The sequence below is a fragment of the Antedon mediterranea genome, chromosome 10 (assembly GCF_964355755.1).
Source record: "Antedon mediterranea chromosome 10, ecAntMedi1.1, whole genome shotgun sequence".
NCBI lineage: Eukaryota > Metazoa > Echinodermata > Crinoidea > Comatulida > Antedonidae > Antedon > Antedon mediterranea.
This window is the reverse complement of record NC_092679.1, coordinates 5,012,949-5,035,384: the sequence shown is the minus strand read 5'-3', so window position 1 is coordinate 5,035,384 and position 22,436 is coordinate 5,012,949. Positions and strand designations below refer to the sequence as shown.

The 22,436-nt window shown below is 37.4% G+C and overlaps 2 protein-coding genes across 2 annotated transcripts in view; one reads left to right on the top strand and one right to left on the bottom strand.

Annotated features, from left to right (window-relative positions):
* Positions 1-1,294: 1,294 nt before the first annotated feature.
* On the top strand, positions 1,295-22,351 carry LOC140060932 (uncharacterized). The gene is made up of 28 exons (XM_072107303.1): positions 1,295-2,066; positions 2,649-3,851; positions 4,606-6,001; positions 6,108-6,404; positions 6,691-6,885; positions 7,372-7,525; positions 7,988-8,093; positions 8,572-8,722; positions 9,116-9,193; positions 9,811-9,981; positions 11,166-11,372; positions 11,511-11,681; positions 12,065-12,328; positions 12,599-12,809; positions 13,186-13,334; positions 13,563-13,795; positions 14,303-14,515; positions 14,660-14,789; positions 15,240-15,341; positions 15,812-15,960; positions 16,761-16,943; positions 17,409-17,529; positions 17,746-17,982; positions 18,205-18,361; positions 18,525-18,710; positions 19,528-19,688; positions 20,320-20,586; positions 20,842-22,351. The coding sequence occupies exons 1-28, from the start codon at positions 1,341-1,343 to the stop codon at positions 21,306-21,308; spliced, it is 8,085 nt and encodes a 2,694-aa protein (XP_071963404.1). The 5' UTR covers positions 1,295-1,340; the 3' UTR covers positions 21,309-22,351.
* Positions 8,803-22,436, bottom strand: part of LOC140059884 (DNA polymerase alpha subunit B-like) — a 29,104-nt gene continuing 15,470 nt past the window's right edge. Inside the window, exon 16 of the mRNA XM_072105859.1 lies at positions 8,803-8,918. The gene's annotated coding sequence lies outside the window, so the exon portion shown is untranslated. The remainder of the gene's footprint in view (positions 8,919-22,436) is intronic.

Here is a 22,436-nt window from a genome sequence, read left to right as displayed (position 1 = left end):
TTGTACCATAGCACGAAAATACGTCTGAAGATGAATAAAAACACCAGAAACGTAAAATTCAAGTAATATTACCTATATATAGTCTAATAATATTTTTTACCACGCCGTTTATAAAAAGAAAATGTAAAAAAGAATAGGGATTTTACTGTGTAATTTGTAATACATAGACATTTACAGCATTCATTCTAAAAGTCCCCTTTCAGTTTGAAAATGTAATCTCGAAAAGAAGCCCATCCAAGAGTCCTAAAAATCGAGAGTTTACGGTATTAATTGTCTTTCTCGTCGACAACAATTCGTTTAAAATTCATATTATTATAGTTGCTATAACTACAAATGGTGAACACTATTTATGAATGTGTTCGCGTTTTTTTGTGAATAATGGCTATAATAGTCTATTTTTAAAAGGATGAAGGTCAAACGATCGATATGAACGGTGTATTTTATTCTAAATAGATGTATAAATGGAGAATGAATAATGTTTAGTACGTATTAAATACATGGAATTTGTGTTTATAGCCTATTAATAATGGTTTATTGTTGTGTACAACTATTAAGGGTAAATTACAAATGGTTTAGGCCCCATGCTACCTTAATTAAGCCTAAATTAACAACTTAATCTCTGGCATAGAAACGACACCTTGACGACCTGCAAATAGACATAGCATACTGGCATATCTGTTAAGTACACTTAGAAATGATTTATTTATCAGAAATGTTAAGATAAATAATTTAAACGACCTAATTAATTTGCGTGAGATTGCCAGCAACAGAAATAAGTGGCTTTTGTTATTTTGAATCTTTATTTTTACGTTATTTTATATTTTTTGTTGTTGTAGGATGCATGCATATAAGAACGTAACAGATTTTGTAAATCCACAGTGCGTCGTTTTGTTACATTTTTTGGAATAAAGTTGCCTATATATGTATATATATATACTGGCATATCTCACGTGCACATGATGCTGCGCACGCAATCGTGTGCTGCGTTCGCTATTTCCTACGGTAATTAGTGAACGATATCGTCATGAGAAGGCTTTGATCCTATTTTTTCTTATCCATGGTTATTCTTTGTTACTGTTACTTTGACAACAAGTGAACCAATCACGAATAGCATAATAATAATGATTTTAGAGTACTGTATTGTATATTCATGAGGTAGCTTATATCAAATATTATTATGGTTGAGATAACAAGAATTACAGAATCCGTGGGGTAATCAATAAAGCACATCATCCTTGTAAAAGTCGACGAATAAAGCTTGGCTACTGCAGAAGCAACACCGAGCCGCGTAGACCAACCAACGCAATCATTATTTGAATGCGTTGAATTACCAGTTAAAAATGCGGTTAAACTTACTGATATATGAAGTGGTGTTTATCGTATGTACATACACTTTTATCAGTAATGGGAGAGTAGTAGAAAAACCCGAAGATGCGCAAATTGATGTTAGACGCAGTCTTGTTAAACGAGCCAGTCCGATAGATTCGGGCAGTAGGTCTGATGAGGATGGCGAGGATTGTGATATGGAATTGTATGCACAACGTGGGGAAATCATACCAGGATTCACATTCAGGGACGCTCTGACCATGATAGGAAAGATGTACAACAGTCACAACATCCGCCATGTTTTGAATATTTTTTGCTCCGACGCGGGGGTCCATCTTCAAAGGCTTTTGTGCTCCGAAGGCGAAATTGTTGGAGAAGTTTGCTCTGAAATTGCGAGTGATACTAGGTTTGATACTCGAGATTACTGCGAAATGATCTTTAGTCATGACGACGATTATGATGGACATGTTGATGTTGAACCCATTTCAGCTACGCGAAGAAGAAAGAGATCTTCTCCTTCTGACGACTTATCACCTGATGATGGTGGCTTCTTCCCTTCATTCGGTGATGATTCATGGGGCTTGTGGTGGCCGGAACATGATTTATTAATCTATGAAACACTTTATCATGATTTCATATATGCATTCAAAAACATTACTGGAGTACATGAAGAGCCTACTGACGTCTGCAATTATTTGTCGGATGTCATTCAATGGAACAACACAGAAATAGCAGATATGGTAACTATTTTATTGGTAACACTGCTACTGCGCTATTGTCAATCTAGTCTAGGCAATAATAATAATAATAATAATAATAATAATAACACTAATAATAATAATAATAATAATAATAATAATAATAATAATAGTCAGTTCTTATATAGCGCAATAATAATAATAACAGTAACAAGAGCGATATCAGAGGGTTCTGACCTCCGCCTGGGTAATTAAACAGTAAAAACGCATTTAAAATCATCCTGATCCGAATCATGTAAAAATGGAGTCTACATTGCGTAACCTGTATGCATTGCGTGCACAATGTGCGCATCCATGGGAATGCATGCAATTCTTCAAATAGTATATGAAAAGTGCTCTAATCTAGTAAAATATTATAAGCACCCGTTCGCATTTCCAATTGCATACATCCAAAATGTAATGGAGTATTCCGTGTACTAAGGTACCTAATGTATAAAAATAAAACACAACCACTGTCGCATATCCTTGACGCGGCGGATAGAAGATCCAACAGTCAACTATTAGTTATTTAAAATATATTCCATTATTATTTTCTATTAAAGTGATCATATTGTTTGTTTGCAGTTTACATCTAGCTTGAAAATGTTTTTCAAGGCGGTAATGCATAGCCATGGCGGTGATTGCGTCCATTATATCAACGAAATGATGATACTTGAGCCTAACGATCCGATGCATGGGCCGATGGATTTGCCGACACCAGGCGGGTGGGCCGATGGTGGACCGATGGATTGGTTGGCCGATGGTGGGCCAACGGACGGACCGATGGATGGACCGATGGATGGACCGTTCAGTTGGTGGGAGAGTGGGTCGATGAATTGGCCGACAGGTGAACCGATGAATGGATGGGGTTACTCACCTCCACCATTCGACGCATTAGATTATATCAGAGTTGCGTTCACTTTCCTTGGCAGATATAACAACTCTCATGAACTTTGTCGCTTTGTGGCATATTATACAACCGATGCCGCATGGGAAGGACGTAATGAATACCACTGTAATGAGACTGATGATGACGTCGCAGATCGTATGGTAGAAACGTTCTATGACATCCTTTACGATGCTCAGGTATGTGAGATGTTTCTTCATGCTTTCGAAGAAGAAGACTTACCACTAAACCTCGAGGAAAACACAGGCTATACTGACCCTCGGGAGCTCTGCGAAAAAATAACTGAGACTATGAGCCTAACGCAGCCAACAGACTACACTGAAGCTGATTTTGGTGAGCAACCGCCAGATGATGACCGATGGCCTGGGTTAGATCTCATATTTTCCTCCCTAACGTTCACACAGGTCTTAGGCGTATTCGGTGACATGAAGAAGGAGCAGAAAGGAATCGAAGCAATGAATGTTTTATGTCAATACCTCGAGCCAGGTTTCGGTCACATGAATCCTGGTGGTATACCAGAGTTTTGCAGTCACTTGTATGAAAACGATGATATTGGTATGCCTGCATGTGTTGAAGTAGTCGATGAGTTTAACACATATATTGACGACTTCTTTTACCATGACTACCCCCTTCCCAGCCCCGTAGACGAGCATTCCGATGTATGGAATTCCGATGTATGGAATTCCTACGGATGGCATTCCGATGTATGGAATTCCGACGGATGGTATTACGAAGACGAAGTTAGTGTACTTGAAGAAACAGCAAATGATCTTTGCCATGCGCTTCGATATACTGACAAAATTGAAGATTGTGATCCTCATGATATGTGTAAATTGTTCACTGAATCAGTCGAATGGGACTACGATAATTTAGCTAAGTTTGTAAGTACGAAACTGATATAATTTCATATATTTCACCAAATTTATTACAAAAAAATACAAGATTGAAATAGAAAATTACTCTCTAAATGGCCGACAAGATCACAACAATTATAATTTAATGCATTGTTGTCTAATGGCTTTCTAACATTCAATCAATATGAATGGTCTTTTAATTAAGAGAATTATCTATAATTTATGTATACAAATTTCAGTTATTGGTTAATAATGAATTGGAAATTTGTCGAAAACACTTAGTGTTATATATAACTATTACCATCTAAATGGCAGATGTTCTCCCAGTCTAGCAACGTAAATTATGATTATCTCCGAACCCATGTACAGTATTAGAAGTATTACGACGCGAGCTATAGGCGATCAAAGTTTATATTATGTAGACTATCTGATATGGCAACCGTCAACGGCGCAGGTCCGTGGGGTGCGGGGGTTGGGAGGGCGAAAGGAACATGGTCCCCCTACCAGAATCTGTTACATGTATTTGCCGTAGTGTTGATTTTGAGTGTAATTTCCAGCCATACTTTACTGAAATATAATTTGCAAGTACCATTTACTTTAAATAGTAGTGCGTGTAATAAAAAGGAAACCCCCAATCTACTTGGCAAAGAGAAGTAGTAATAGGTCTACTCGATCGTTTATTTTTTCCCCTCGCCTTTCGAAACGGATCTGCCGAGATAGAAAACAATAAATTATTTCATACAATTTAAGTTACTGAATCAAGAGATTTCTCGTTTTACAGATAACCGATGTTCTTGTTGAATTCTTTGTTAACACTATGATGTCACGATCGTCCGATTGTTCCGAACTAATTCGGGAATACGATGACGCTACACAAAGCTCAGACGGAGAGCCTGATATACTAGATTACATGAAAGCAACATTCGTTTTTCTTGGCGACTATGAGAATGGTTATGAAATGTGCGAAGATATTGTAGAATTATTTGAAAACTATAATTATTTTGGTCATTATCCATATTCTTCTTCCGGAGCTGAAACTTCTCCCGACAGACGATACGAGGTGGCGGGTAATTTCATGAACAAACTGTACTCAATTGCGCATGATCCGTCCGTCTGCGAGAGTTTCTTTATTCATTTTGAAGAGGAGGGCTACTCAATTCCAATCCAAGAGCTTACGGGTTATTCACGGACGGACATGTGTCGGAAACTTGCTTTAGCCCTGGATATAACAACCAATAACGTCCGTTTCGAAAATCCAGCGTTCCCGCCAGAATTACCAAGTGATTTTGACCTGGAAGAGAACTTATTTAATGAAGATACATTTTTACCATACGTAACATTCGATCAGTTTATTGGAATCATTGGGGAGGCAATCCGTAAAGAAAGTGGTATTGCAGCGTACAGATCTATGTGTACGCATCTTGACCCACTTTTAAGACTCCTAGAGATTACTGACATCTGCAGCGTTATTTTGGATCCACAGTTTGTAATGCGTGACTTGACTGATAAATGTGTGGATATCATTGCGCCAATATATGGCTACCCGCCTTATCTGATACCAATTGACTTCGATAGAATATTGGAAGACTTGATGGGTGTTGTTGGCTACAACGAAGAACTTGATATCTGTCCGAACGTTGACAACATAATCAACGGTGACAAACCACCGAAACAAATGATTATTGACGCCATTGACATAGTCTTGGGGAACGTATGGAAAAACATTGTGGCCGCGTGTAGAAATTGGCAAGACATTATTGACATGATTTTACCTGAATCAAGCGATGATTCTGAAGAAGAGGATTTAGATATTGTTGAACTGATTAATTACGCTGATCAACTACTGGGTATCGTGACGGGTTATGGCAGCCTAGGCGGAACATGTGACGCGATCGTAGCAGCCGAAGATGCAGGCGATGGTCATAATATGGCTATACGTCTTCGCGAAAGAGGCCTAGGCCTGATGAGTAACGTCGATAGATGTACAAAACTAGTTACTTTTGCATTTGGTGTATTATCAGAAATCTTTGGCGATCCTAGCGACGAATCATCTGAGGAAATTTATACAGAAAATGGAGAAGAACGTTTTCAGTTTACATTTGAATACATTACTGGTTTTGACACACATGAGGAATTCTGTGTGGCTTTTACCACCGCCATGACAGATGGACAAATGGGTAAGTTTCATGTTCCTATGGTCTTTAGTTCATTTGAAGTTACGACCGAGATTAATCTCACTTCCTTATGGTTTGTGTCATAAATGTTTTAATTTTGGTTTTACAGACGAAGAGTGTCGTGGAGTTGTTGACTGTGCAGGCATTTGTAATGGTGACCAGGAAACAGACTGCCTTGGCCTTTGTAATGGACGTACGGAAACAGACTGTGCGGGCGAGTGTGGGGGAACAGCGACTAGAAACGAGTGTGGAGATTGCGTTGGTGGACGAACCGGAATTCGAGAGAGTTCAGATGGTCGTGATCAATGCGGTTATTGTATCAATGCGGCGGGATATATACAAAGATGGGACTGTGGTGGAACGTGTAACGGCACAGCTTTCATTGATCCATGCAACGAATGTGTTGGTAGGTTATTTCAGTTTATGACAACTAAGATGATACTTCCTCGACTATAAAATTATAGAATGTTGTTTCTAACGTGACTAAGTAGTGTGATGATGACATAATAATAAACAACAACAACTATTTCTAGATCAATAAACCCGATACATCTGTCGAGACAGGATTAAGTAAGAGTTACTAAACTTGTCTTTTATAGGCACATGAGCAGATTGTCGAGGTTACAGTAATATCGATCACAGTCCTGAGCCGACATTTTTTCAGTGACTTTTATTTTAACATAATTATTTAGGGGGAAGCACCGGTAAAGCGGCAGATTACAACGCAAACCGTTTAGACTGTCTGGGAATATGTAATAGTGTTGAGCCATGGGTTATCGACACGTGTGGAGAGTGTGAGCCAGCCATATCAGCAGAGGAACTTGATGCCGGGATATACTTCGGTGGAAGCAGGTACACAGACTGCTCCGATGAATGTGTCATACCGGGTAAGTACATCATTTATCCATTTGCTACAGCTATTGTTATTGTTAGGACGAAACTAAGGATAGTAATAAAAACAAGCAGGCTATTGGCCATTGTGTCGCACATATAACAATTCTCGTAGATATATCATGTCTAGCAACAATATACATCCCACGGTGTCGCTGACGGCAACAAACCCATGACCTAGCGCCTAATGTTTGGTTCCCACTAGCGACGCAACGTAACGCAATCGTCGGTTCCCACTTGTAATTACGCAATACAGCAGTTTGCGTCGATACGTCGCTGCGTTGCGTTCTAGTGGGAACCACGCTTAACTAAAACACCGACAAAGCACTGACCAATCAGCCGAACAGCTGGCTAACAGAAAGGATTTGACAAAACCAGAAGGAAAGAAGCTAGTATATTGTGATGAAGGTTGCAGAAACGATACTATTGGGTGACAAATGTAACTGTGATTGTTAACAGGACAGCGTTTTTTTCTTATCTAGGTTTTCCCAAAGCTACTGTGAACGAGTGCGGAGAATGTGTTGGTGGATCAACTGGACTAGACCACAATTTCGGCAAAAACGAGTGTGGCCAGTGTATTGATGACCCAGCCGCCGACGAAAGTTCATGTATGGGGTGTGACGGAGTACCAAACAGGTATATATCTGATTGGGGGTAATTATGATGACGAAACAACGGAAATTGATGATGATAACCGTTATAGATGACGTATACGATTGTTGTGATGATGGTACTAATAATGTATGTGTACACATACACTTTTGCTGCTCAGATGGAAATGGCCGCAAAAACATGACGATTTTATGGCCTGTTTTACCATATTTATTGAGAATGATTCATCCAGCAATTGCTGATCATTAGGGACCCTCAGAGGTTCACAGGACAAACATATACACAAGATGCTCTACATAAACAAAGTCTTATTACAAGTCGTTGGGAGTGGTGTTGTAATTTTGTCCTTAGAAAATATCCGGACACGTGACGGGACTTGAACCCAGGAGTGGTAGCCAAGCATCATAACCATTAAGCCACAACTCCACTCCGTTGTATCAATACTGAAATTTGTGAATTAAAATCGGTTTAACTTTTTTTTAACAGTGGACTAAAAGTGGACGCTTGTGGAGTGTGTGGAGGAACTGGATTAAGTTGCCTGGCTGTCGACGGAATTTATCCCAATTTCATTCCCGCAAATCAAGACGTCTTGGTTAGTTATAATTATTTTGATTTATTTCACTTTTTCAAACTTAAAGCTGCATAAACCTAAGCAGGTAATGTTGAAATAATGGAATCAGCATCAACATATTATAAAGCAGCTGCAAGTACGACTAACTAATAAAGTTAAAGTTATTTTGTATGTAGTTTCGCAATTCGGTACATGTAGGGCCTATAGTAGGGGCTAAACAAACTACGCATGCTCATTATTAAAGCTTGGTTCCCGCTAGCGACACGAAACGTAACGCAACCTACGCAACGTAAGAACATGCCCTTCCAATAATTGTGTCTTCCACCGCCTGCGTGAAATCAAACCTACGATTTTTGCAGCACTGCTGCGTCGTCGGTTCCCACTTGTGATTACGCAATACAGTACTTTGCGTCAATACGTCGCTGCGTTGCGTTCTAGTGGGAACCACGCTTTAGCCATATATTATTATTTAATTGTTTTTTTACATTAATATTATTAGGTAAGCGTTGCTGGTGCAGGTTTCACTTCCGGGTCAATGCCTGTATGTATCTTTACAAGTACAGCATATCCAACCTTCGAAGTGATGGCTAGGGACGCAAGAACAACAACATCAGGAACTATATTAACATGCAATGTTAACTTAAATCCAGGTATGTCATACAATCCATCATGGAGTATGGCCTAAAATGTGTAAACTTCCTATGACTCCCGCCGCCGTACATACTGTCAGAAATCCTTCCACCGCGTACCAGGTGGTGTCCCTAACTTTAGTAAGAAGCTCTTTATTTGCACCGATGATCGATGACCTATGACCCGGCGTTGGTGTTGTAGGTCATCATGCTGAACCTGAAAAACACAATAACTGTGTCGAATAGAAATTAATAAGGAAGCATTTCCCCGCGTTTGAAATGAATTAACATTCTCTACTTATAAAAACGGATCGGCGCTTTTGAATCTAGGAAATCACCTTTTGACGAAAATCTCTATTATTAGATCCGAACTGGAAAATGATTATATTAAAGCGTTTTTTGCTTGTGTTTTAGGGGACTATGATTTACAGATACGCCGTGATAATGACGTTACACCAGCAGAAACTGATCCTACTCTCAAAGTGTATGATGGTGAGTTATGGCGCTCCAAACTTGTCATTTATTCGGCGTGTCATGTGTTATGCGTTTATGTGTTTAGAAACATTTCAAAATAAAATGTAAAACAAAATATGCCAGCCTTAATATCAAGTTGATTAAAGCTTGGTTACTTGGATGCAACGCACGTAAGTGCGCCGCAGGAATCTGACTAATCACGACGCGATGGATCTTGCGATTGGTCAGTTCACAGTTGTGAGAAGATTATTCTACATACTAAATTACTACTAATTACATACTAATTATTCGCTGTCATAAACATACATAAAGCTCTTACACAATCAAACTAGTTTGACAAAAAAGTGTGATGTGCCTAAATACGGTAGTAATTTGCTCAAATTTGGTAGTTTTATCATCATGTCCATATATGGCCACATTACATTTTTTGTCACAAAAAGTTTGAATGTGTAGGCAGAGCTTTAATAAATAAAATATTTTATCATCGCAGGTTACATTTTAATGTATTCATCATGTCTGAATATTGACACGCCGAATCTAAATTATGCAATTAATATTGGAAATCTAATTGATTATCATTAAAGTAACTAAGCAACGAGCAGTTTCTAATTACGTTATGTGCGCTTTCTTTTCAGATGTGGTAATCACCAGTGTCTCTCCCTTACAATTCACTATTGATCGAGATGACAATGAACAAGAAGTCGATGTCGTTGCTTTTACTGACAGTAACCTAGGCAACATCCTAGACATATCACCGGATCATTATGACGTATATCCATCGATTCTCATCACGAATCCATTTGATGGTATGTTGGTGTGTTTCGATACAGTTGCTAACAAGACTACAACAACAAATTGTCATTCATTTTTATTTAAATTTGTCTGTGTCTTTGTTTAAAAAATGTTTTCTGTTGAGCCTAGAAATGTAAGTTATTGGTATTTAAAACGGACAAGCACCCGCTTCTTTTGGTGACTTATTGTAAAGTTGTGTCACTAAATGTATATTAATTTGATACTCTCGATGCCGGAGACGAACGAATGTTTTTTTTTCAGGTTTAAAACATTTTTTCTTTATTTTATTTCGGTATAAAACTGTAATATAAAAAGCAGCAAAAGCTGAAAGCATTGTATATACTAAAAAATAAAACCGTATATACATTTTTCATATAGCTGTATGTAGTATAGCACATTATGAACTATTTTTTTTAATTTTTTTTTTATTTTATATATTTAGGCAAATTGCCAAGGATAACCATAAGCAAATTCAATCACTATCCTTCTTAAAGGTGGCAATCCGTTCACGAGACAAACATATACACACAATGCTCTACATAAACAAAGTCTTTATTACAAGTCTTTGGGAGTGGAGTTGTAAATTGTCATTAGAAAAAATCCTGACATATGACAGGACTTGAACCCAGGACCCTTGGATTGGCAGCCAAGCATCATAACCACCAGGCCACAACTCCACTCCGTTACTTATGATTTGGCCACAAGAAATTAAATCTTAAACTTTCACCAAACAAATGTGTAATTCATTTGATTGATACAAAAACCACATAAATAACACAAATATAGAGAAGCTGTTATATTGTATATTACTATAAATACCCGATACTTATGGTGTATCTCCACATACTATCTATTTCCGAAGTATCATAGGAATAATTGGTAATACAGCAGCTCATATATATAACATGTGGTGTATTATGTAAGGTTAAAGGTTAAGTTACTACTAGATACATGTGAAACACATGTGATGTTGTATTACGAAATATTCCTATGAAACTTCGGAAATAGATAAGCCTACAGTATCGATAATCGGCTGGAATATCGTGCATATAAACATTGTTCTGGTCTATGAGTGTTCAATATGTTCTCCGCTTCATTTAGGAGTTTCGACAACACTGTATATTTATAGTATATTTATTTATTATATCATTTAATGTTATACTCTATGAACTATTTTAATGCGCTCTTCATTTGACAGGACACCAGTATATATATTATGGTGAATTTTCGTCCGAAACATCGATAACAGTTAATGTCCCCGTACCAAGGAATTCAGGCACATTTAAGGTCGTCATGTCCATTAACGGTGAACATAGGTTAAGATTGACTGGGGATGAACCCTCCGTTAATATCAATGTGTACTACCCAGCACCAAGACTTGAAAGCATTCAATTCACTACTAATGGTAAGTTTACATAGCAAAATTACGACACATTTTTAAAACTAAATATAACATAAAAATAATAATAATAATAAATAAATAAATAATAAATAATATTTTTAAATCAATAGTCTAAACCACCAAAATCAAATTTAATTTTAGGGGCGGGGTTAATGATGACATTTCTAGATGGTGTAGACTACAATAGCTTTCGATCTTGTGCGGATGTCATCCAGGGCGCAGACAGTCTAGGAGATGGCGCCGAGTGCAAGTGGCTTACCCCTATGGCGTTGTTCATTCTTTTTGGAAACGGAGACAACCTACCCGGAATAGGTGAGTTTGAATTTCTGAGTTATGACGTTAGGCCTGCGGAACCGCTTATTATATACGTTATATTACTATTTGGGTGTAGAATCATTGTCGAAACTGTTTCTTCACCCATGGTAACAGGCAGAGTTATAAAAATGCCATTAAAATAACATGACTATCTGATACAAATAACATATACATTATATAGCTACACGGTCTTGTATAAGAAACATAAAAATACAAGAAATGTATTCGCTGTTATCAACCATAAGCAAAACAATACAATCATTATAATTATCTGGGTCTGAGATAAACTTTTTTTTGGTTTAATATATTTTGGAAATTGTGCATTTTAAGTGAGCAAGACAATGCCGTTGATTTTCTCCTTAATTTTATCTGAAATGTAGGTGACAGTCTGACTTTGAAGCCAGGTTCACTGAGAGCTTTCAGGCAAGAGCTGTCAGAGGCCGCCGAAGGATCAGCAGTTATTGAAGGACCAGACAGTGCCATCAGACCCAAAGCGATTCTGTCGGGTTCAGAACAAATTTCAAGCTGTGGAAATGTGAAGTTGGACGGGCGGCGGTCTACTGGTAGCGGTGCTAGGCAGTTGACGTTCCAGTGGTCGGTGACGAGCCAAGGTAGTACGACAGACGTGGATACAGAACTTAATTGTAAGCAATGGTTTTAGTTGTAATTACTACTACTAGTATGTTTATCTTTGCTTTTTATTCCACACACTACTATCAAGAGATGGTAAGGAGCGGTACTCCAAATGTCTGTTGCCACTTTCCAATAGGGAGGTTTCGATTTGCGTTTCGTCAGTAGCGTCGTAGAATCAGCAAGAACTGTGTGGAGGAATTGAATAAGGAAACACATCTCCATTTCACTGTATACGCGCGCATAATTAATTAACATATTTCGTCAATATTTTCATTTTATAGCTATAAACGGTGGTAGTGGATCGCCTGCTATAGTTTTGAATGGCACCTTGATTGACGTGGAAACGGTTTATGAGTTCATGCTCACAGTCACAAACTTTTTAGGACAATCCGATACGGCAACTTTTTCCGTAACTCGTTCAGCCGTGGTAGCGCCTCAAGTTACGGTATCCGTTAAAGGTACCAACGTTGAGAATGTAAAGGTCTCTGACAGGTACGTTTACACATGACCCGATTTCTCGGGTAATAGTTATGAAACGCCATATGTGCCAAATGTTTTTGTTTTGACGAAAATTAAGCATAACCTAGAATAGTACATTTTAAACAATGTACGAGCATGTTTATATAGGCGCAGAGATTTTTTTTATATATTTTATTGGCTATTCACACATACATTTATTTCAAATACTAATGCGATATTCAGATCATGCTATTAAGGTAAAAAACAAGAATGTACTCATTGTACCTCAATCCGATCGATATCACCAACATAAAAAAGATAAATATTCCTTATTTCTGTTTGTTCAACTCAACAGAAATATGAGTTTACTAGGAATAATGATGTACATGCTTTCTTATTAATAATATAGTTTTCTACTTGCGGCAAATGTGTTCAATGCGGAGTGTGTACCACCAGGCAAAACGGAATTCGAGTGGTCAGTTGATAACACAGACGTTACACTCAACCTAAAGACGATGCGTTCTCGAAGCCTATTTGTTCCAGCGAACTCACTGCCAGGTAACAGTTGACACTTTCTGTTGATCATTTTAATGGCTTTTATGTTGCGTGATAAATAAAGTATTCCAATCGTTACGCACGTTCGTGACATTGATATTTATGGTGTGTTATTTTTTCCTGAACTGCGTCACATCTACAATGAATATTTTGTTCAGTTGGCTAAATAAAAACAACAAAAGGGAGAGAAATACAATCCTAGCTTACTAATGTCAAATTATATTCCGTCAGGTGGAGTAAACATCCCGTTTACAGTCAAGGTGTACAAGTCTAGTGACCCAAATTCGTTTTTGACTGAAACCGTCACCGTTACAACAGTTAGATCGGACTTAGTGGCACTGATTAAAGGCGGTGAGCAGTTTAGCATCGGACGCGACAGCGGTACGGTACAGCTTGATGGTTCCCTTTCGTTTGATCCCGATAATGAAGCACGTGACTGGGTTTACGAATGGCAATGTTTACAGGTATGCTAATCTTCGTTCATTTTAATTATTTCAGCATTGCCACAGTTAAACGTGGTTCCCACTAGGACGCGACGCAACGACGTATCGACGCAAAGTGCTGTATTGCATAATCACAAGTGGAAACCGACGACGCAACAATGCTGCAAACATAGCAGGTTTGATTTCACGCAGGCGGGGGAAAACACAATTATTGGATGGGCATTTTCTATCGTTGCGTAGGTTGCGTTATGTTGCGTCGCTGGTGGGAACAAAGCTTTAGGGATTCGATATTATATAAGAAAGTGTGATATTATCCACTTAATCTAAGTACCTTACAACGCAAGTTTCTACGCGGTGGCAATCAAATCTCAACGTACGCATGTATTAAATAGATACCGGTACATCATAGTCAAATATACGTAGCCGAAAAACATGATACGTTTTTATGCCGGTTGTTTTGCACACTGTGAACTACACAAGTGTATGTATATACTGTATATATAACTATTTACTCTGTTTCCGGCTTAGGTTGACGAAAACATTGCCTGTTGGTCTTTTGATCCAGATCATCTTGGAACCCGGCTCTTAGAATCAACAACCTCAACGAATGCAGTATTGGAATTTGACGCTCTGGCCTTGGAAGCTGATAAAATTTACAAATTCACCCTGATTGTCCGTAAGGAAGACAGATCAGCTAACGCGGCTGTCTATATTCTTGCGGTTTATGGCAATCCACCACGGGTAGGCCTGCTGGTTATTCTTGTGCCTTTTCTGCACTTTCTTATAAGTCAGTCTATAAATCAATCAATTCATATTATCGTATCGTTTTAAAATTGTGAAACATTTTTTAGTAATTATCCCGACTCTGTTTTACTAATATATTAGGTTACAATAGAACCGGTCAGTATTACGGGCATTGTCAAAGACGATAGTAATATCTATCTCACAGCATTCATATCATATTCGTCGTCGAGTGGTCTCCACAATGTTACATGGACTACAGATACTAAGACAGGTAATACTAATATAATATTAATGGTAGTCTATAGCAGTTAATGCAATGTTTCTATGCGCTTTACACACAAAAATGATCCATAACATATCCTAAATTAACCACACAAAAAAAAGAAGAAATACAGAGGAACCAGGCAAGCCTGATGCGTCTCTTTCTACAAATGAAGTTTATAATCTTTATGAGCTGTGTTCTCCTAGTTCTTGATGCATTAATTATACTGATAATATAAAATTCGATAAATTCAACGAATTTAAAATATTAATAAGTTAACCCTATTTTATTTTATTTATTTATTCATGTGTGATGCCACTGGTAGTGCCATCACCTTAAAACAAATAAATCAATCCATAACGTTATTTTCTCATTTCACTTGTGCCGTGAGAGTAAATGTCACACCCTGTTCGTTGGTTTTTATACCACCACTAATAACTGGTTTAATTTACTTATTAGGTTATGGATATATAGACCTACAGAATAATGATAACCTAGCAGTTCCACCACAGCTGCTAACCATGGAGGGTTTCGCCGTCAATTTTTTCGTAATCAATAAAGGTAGGCCTAATTCATTTGAGATATAGTAATGTACTGTATTACAGAACAACTGTAGAAATCAGATTTAACATACGTCCTGCGTATTTTATTGTTGGGAACCAAGCTTTAAGGCAAATTTACACAGACGAGCAGTAACGGTAAGCGACCCGCTGCGTAGCTTGTCCACGTAGAATCTGCCCGGTAATTATCCTGGTCCATTCCGCGTTGTGTGTCGTAAGAAATAACATAGATTCTATATATTTGTACCGCTCGTCTGTGTAAATTGGCCTTTATGCTATAGGGCGCGAATCAAGAGCCAAGATTCATGATATCGGTATTTTCCTTCATCAGGTACTATATGTATGAAACGCCATTTGTGCTAAATGTATCTTTATGTTGTATTCTCTCTTTTTCCCCTTTCTTCTCTATTAATTTTATGGACGCGTTTTTTGAATAAATTTGTAAAAATGCAAATAAATTTGAATATTTAGGTGTGGTTGAGCGAGGAAGTAAATATTCAATGTCTGCTGAAGTTTATCAAGGTGATGGGCAACCAGGCTCAGCGACCATTGAACTCAGCGTTCTCCATGGACCAACCTCTTGTGACTTTGACATAGACGACTATGAGGAGTTATCGAAGGTATAATAACATGATTTTTAATGCGCACTTCTCTGCCAAAGAAATCTTTCATTATGTCACTTTTTTTACAAGTCGGTCATTGAAAGTGTACTCGCCTTTAGTTTTGTTTTGTGGTTCACAGGGGCCACAAGTAAAGATAAGTCAGATCTAAAACGTGTCGTTAAATAGGCCTATGCATCACGTATCATTGGAACTGAGCAGAGTTCTATTAAATTCGTTTTTTGAAAATAGATTAAGAAAACACATTCTATATTGCAAGATTCTACTCATCCCATGCATAATGCATTTGAGGTGTAACGTAGCAGTAGACGTTTAGTCATCTCTCGTACAAATAGGTTTCGTAACAGCTTTTATCCAGCTGCCATTCGGGCACTGAATGTTTGTCAGTATATATACCGTACGAAAGTGATGTGACACTTTGTAATTGTTTTGTTAGTATTTCATTTATCTGTTTTTGTATATCTCAGAGCAAACATAATGTCTATGTATATTTTATATGCAAATGGCAATAAATGGAAGTAATTGTCTACTTATGAATGAGTTCTGAAGGCACTTGTATATATTATGAACTACAAGATAATTTTAAATACTGAATGTTCCATATATAGGCCTACGACGAGAAGTGAAATACATAATAATGAGCTAGATTTTACATCGTCACTTTAACCTGCAGTAATAGGTGAACTGTGCTACTATTAACGAAATTTTTTTCGACATTTAATAAAAGAAACATTGAAATATAGGTAAAAATATATTAGGATTAGAGAGTACCATGTTTACCCATCTCCTTCAAATTTCAGTTTGAAGTTGAAATATACAATTGTGTGACAGGCGAGGATGCTTACCCACTAGAATACCAACTTTTTGTATTAAACGCCAAAGGACACGAGGAGTCAGTGACGGAAATTAAATCGTCTCCAGTATTCAGCATTACGGGTAAACCAAGGATTCGTGGTAGCACTACACGAACCTACGTAATGAAGGTAAACTTTAAATTTCGCGTAATTACGGTTTGCGTTTTAGAACGCTACGTAATTACGATCAATCTGCGTACATGATTACAACGTATTTACGATAAATTGACGCTCTAGATTGCTACGTAATAACGATAAATCTGCGTACATGAATACAACGTATTTACGATAAATTTACGTTCTATAATGCCACGTAATTAGGCCTCCTATAAATCTACGTAAAAAATACATAAATACAACGTATTTACGATCAATTTACGTTCTTGAAGTTAATTAATTACGATAAATATACGTTCGTGAATACTACGTAAATACAATAAATTTGCATAAATTGTCGTTCATTAATTCATAAGCACAATGAATGTACGTTCTACTGTACAGACTAAGTATACCGTTATTACAATAGGCCTAGTACATTTATTTGTGCGTTCTATGATACAAACATACCTTACATGGAAACTATATTCATTGTAGGTTTGCGATAACAACGAAATGTGCTCAAAATACTCCGATTCTGCTACAGTTATGCAAAAGGTTTGGACGCAGGAGGCGGAAGAAGAGATCAAGGATGATATTCAACTGAAGAAAGACAGCGGTACGTTAGGAAAGTTCCGTGATACTGGGTCACATGTTCACCGCATGTTACAACAGTATCATGGAGACTATTTTAAAAGTAAATAATGTGTCTATGATGTACAAATTGTGACATTAACCTAGACGAGACACACAGGAGAACGGGCCCATTCAATCTATTATAATTAGGCATATTACTATTAGTTTTAGGCTTAAGTAATAATAAATACAATTTCAGGTGAATATTCGAACGCTTTGCGCACAACCCAGGATTTGATTGCATCGAAATCTGGTGATTCAACTCAACGTCGTCGCCGACGGTCTGTTGTTACGGTTTCAACGGAAGATGTTACAGACCAACTAGAGCTCTTATCACTGGCTATCAGCAACACTGTCCTCACCACGGAAACTGCACAAACGCTGTTGGACCAGGCAACTTACATTAGCATTGCCGAGATGTCTTTGACAAATCAAGGTAGGGTTAAGTTATTTATGCAGCTCCGTATAATGTTCATTTGAAAGCTCATTGTTTTATGTTCATAGTTTTTTTTGTTAAAGTTGTGTTCGTTGGCCTTTTGTTCTTACGGAAGAAACTTCTGAATTGTTGGAACAAATTCCGGAAGTAAGGTCATCATGTCTTTAGCAACAGCACAGGCAATTCCATCGTATTCAATATGTTTTTCTTTTGGCTCATCAGGTGAATATATTACCTATATTGATACACTAGTACAAGTGTTTGTTGATGCTGATGTTCCTGTACCTGCCGGTTCAGCAGAGGCTGTTTTGGAGACACTGACCCAGATGCGAGCCAATCTTGATCCTACTAGCAACGCGGATATTCTCGCTTCTATCGAGTAAGTTTTTTTCCACTGGGGTAGGCTTAAATTGCTACCTTTCACCACTGCATGGCAAAGGCATCTCTATTTCTTCATTGTGCATGCTGGTTTGAACCCTGGTGTGCTCTATTATAATTTCACTCTTCCCTGGTTATACTAAACAAGCTCTCTTTCAAAACAGATCTGTACAAAGCAAATTGATGAGTTCGCAAGGAATGAGTATTGTTCTTGGAGAAGATCCGATTGTGACGTCGACGTCAGACCTCACCAGTACTGTATCCAAAACCCTGTTGAGCGGCACATACACAACTGCCGCTGCGTCTTCTGCCGCCGCCAGCGTTAACTTCGGTACTCAATTAGAAAGTCTGTAAGTAGCGTTTTGTAATTTCCGTGAATACATACAATGAAATTATGTATTAAAATCAATGTATAAATAATATTGTAGCTTTACTGCTTACGAATCACAGAATCCTGGGTCCCAATATAAATATTCAATTATTAGTGCCATTTACATTATCTTATCTTGGAGAGTAAAATAAAAATATAAATCCAAAGGAAAAATACTGAAAAAATGACAGTGCTGTGGTTATCAGTGGCTGGATCTCAATGGAGATAAAAAAAAAAGAAGCGAAAAGCTAAATCAAAACATTAAAGTAAAACAGCCAGAAAAGTTTACAGAGTTTTCGGGCAACACTAGCCCTTCATCAGTGCAAGTAAAGGTACTTGGACAAGATAAATAGATAGATAGATATCAGGCAAGCGCTGCCTGTGTGGACAGGAATAAAAGAAATAAATTAAAAGAGGCACAAGACTGGTGAATAGAGGGTGGAGATATATATATATATATTCACTGATGAAGGGCTAGTGTTGCCCGAAAGCTCTGCTAACTTTTCTGGCTGTTTACTTTATCGTTTTGATTTAGCTTTTCGCTTTTTATTTTTGTATCTCCATTGAGATCCAGCCACTGATACCCAGCCACTGATACCCACAGCATTGTCATTTTTCTCAGTAATTTGCCTTTGGATTTATGTATATATATATAGGTATGTTATCATTGGTTACCCTTATGGCAATCATTATTACGGCCAAATGATCATTTTCAATAGCATTATCAAAATGATTTCTTGTCTTCATCTTAGCACCATTTAACTCTGTGGCTAATAGCAGTGATATTTTTTCCTTAGGTATGGTGGAGCCTGGTCTTGTGGTTCAACAACTTGCTCTGGTGTTACAGTCACTCTCATACAGTATGCAGACACTGTTGACTATCTCTCCACAACTGATGAAGACAAGAACACGCGCTCATCCAGCATTATCAACGTTCAATTGGCTGATCCGGAGACAGGTATTTTGTTTTAACAATTACTAGTATGGCATGCAGTTATGAAATATATTAACATTGTTCTAATTCAGAATAGAGAGACACAGACACAGAACCCTATTGTCTATGCTATTGTAGTGACTTTAAACACAGCTATCATCGCGAACGCTGAACGTCTTGCGACATAGCGCACCTAACATTTAACAAGATTTCTTCAATCAGAGCAATTGGTGGCCAAAGTGTGCATAGACTTATTTCTTTTCGTATAATTTTCTATAATAAATTTTGTATCGTCCTCGTCTTTTTGGTATCTTGACTTTTCTCATAAATTATTTATTATTTTCATTATTTGTTATTCGGAGATGTTCTTTTAGAGTGGAGTTGTGGCTTGGTGGTTATGATGCTTGGCTACCACTCCAAGGGTCCTGTCACATGTCAGGATTTTTTCTAAGGACAAAATTACAACTCCACTCCCAAAGACTTGTAATAAGACTTTGTGTATGTAGAGCATCTTGGGTATATGTTTGTCTTGTGAACCTCTCTCTAAGGGTCCATAATGATCAGCAATTGCTGGACGGATCACCCTCATTAAATATGGTCCAAAAAAAGATTCGTTTACAGCTATGTAGTTTCTAAAAATTTTCCAATTTTATAGGTGCTGAGATCACTGTTGCCGACTTAACTGATCCAATTACCATCACGATTCCACTGACGAATCAACAAGCTCATGTCACGTACGAATGCCGATACTGGGACAGCGCTCAGAGTGTGTGGAGCACAGCATCCGTTACAACTACCGCGGTTTATACTAATGAAGTGAAATGTCTATCGAATCATTTATCATATTTCGCTGTTTTCAGTAGTGTAGTCCAGTCTACAACAGACACACCAATCAAAGATGTGGAAGACGATGATGGTGATAGTAAGGACACATTATTTCTTTTAAATATTTGATAATTTAAGATGGTGATGAGAACAAATTCAGCAGTAAAAGCTATTTGACCAATCATGACGCGATACGAAATATTTACTGTCCCTTACTGTCGATTGTGATTGGTGGTCAACTCACTTGCATTGCGCCTACGTCATTGTGCTGCGTTCAAGTGGAACGAAGTATTTTCTAATAAATAAAATTTATTTTAAAATAATGTTGACGAACATTTTCTTTTTTTTTTAGATTTGATAGTGTACGTACTTGTTTGCGTGATTGTCGTTGCAGTTCTATCGATAATAATTATCGTTCTCATTGTAACAATGAAAAATAATTCCACAAAATTACTCAACAAGGAAGAGAGACAGCAGCCGATAGTAGAGCAGCAGGAACCGCCAAAATGTCAGCCAATCAGAATGCAACAACCGCACCCAGGCACCGAACAGTTACCGCCGCCAACGAACCCCGTATACCCCGTGTTATATCCCAGCGCACCACCATACGATCAGATTCCCCCGGTAACAATGGTTTCACCTAGTGGGGAACCTAAATCCACTAAATCAGACAATTATTCTAGCTACGTACAGGCTTGCACAAACGGTATGGCGCCTGTAGAACCTCCGGCAACCTACATACCTCCACCCCAGCCGATGGGCTCTTGTGCCTCTGTTAGTAGCAGTTCTAGTGGCCTAAAGTCTACTGGGCATTGCTAAAAAGTATTGGACATGCAGACATTTGATTGAAACTAATAGGGATAATCAGATTTGTATATAATTAAATATATAATTATATATTAAATAACAGGTTAACAATGACGTTCGATGTTTGCAGGTTTCCAATCCTTAATGTCTTAAATTAATGGTAAAACTGCACAAAAAACGCACAGCAATGTAACGTAGCCAAAACTATATACAGAGCAGCTGCACTACTAATAGTATTCTTTAAAAGATGAGTGTTTGAATTCTATAGCTTCAATACAATCAACAAATATTTATGATTAAATTATTAGATTAGGACGGTCAAAAAAGTCAACACATTTTTATGTTTTGGCGAATAACTATGCAAATATCAATGTCAATAGGAGGCACACAGTAACGGGTAAAAACAATGAGCTAGTACAAATGTGTGATAATTTCCAAGGTGTATCTATCATTATAACACAATGTTAAACATATTTCATTGTGTTTTGTGTGTGATTATTATAATATATATATATATATATGTAGTAATAATAGTATAGTTTAAATAGTATAGACATGACGGTATGCAAGCCCGTACTTGCCATAAGTTAATTAATGAACAACAATGTTTAATGGCGGGAAGAGCCCTTCGTAGGCCTTATCGTTGAAATATGTTTGCACTCTGATTTGGTGGCCTAGGTCTACAATAAAATTGGTCTCGCCTAAATATTGGATTAGATATATTCAATACTAATGCCACAGAAAAAAGTATATTCACCAACCAGACTAGGCTAAGTGGACACTAATTTTCCAAAATCCGAACTACGATTGAATAGTCCCTTATAAGTCTATTATTTAAATATGTATATCGAATATATTTTAAATTTTTATTTTAATTAAAATGACAGTTTTCGATCAATATTTCTATATTGTATTATAGGGATCTAGTGGCAATGCTTTCATAAAGCTTATTACATAATATAGAATCATATATATTTTTCTAGTGTGGGCTAGAGGCCTAGATAATGGAGAGAGATTTATTATATTTTACAAGTTTCATGAATAAAATCGTACTGTACTGCATCCTTTGATGTGAACATTGATTCATTGTGTACCCGAGGTCGAGCATTGTATATTTCCGGAATCTAAACTCATAAATAT

What these genes read in the sequence shown, in the direction of transcription:
- LOC140060932 (XM_072107303.1), top strand. Translation starts at nt 1,341, where the DNA reads ATGCGGTTAAACTTACTGATATATGAAGTGGTGTTTATCGTATGTACA. An exon ending in TACTCTCAAAGTGTATGATG is followed by an intron (nt 9,194 to 9,810) that starts GTGAGTTATGGC and finishes CTTTCTTTTCAG; the next exon opens with ATGTGGTAATCACCAGTGTC. An exon ending in TTTATGGCAATCCACCACGG is followed by an intron (nt 14,516 to 14,659) that starts GTAGGCCTGCTG and finishes CTAATATATTAG; the next exon opens with GTTACAATAGAACCGGTCAG.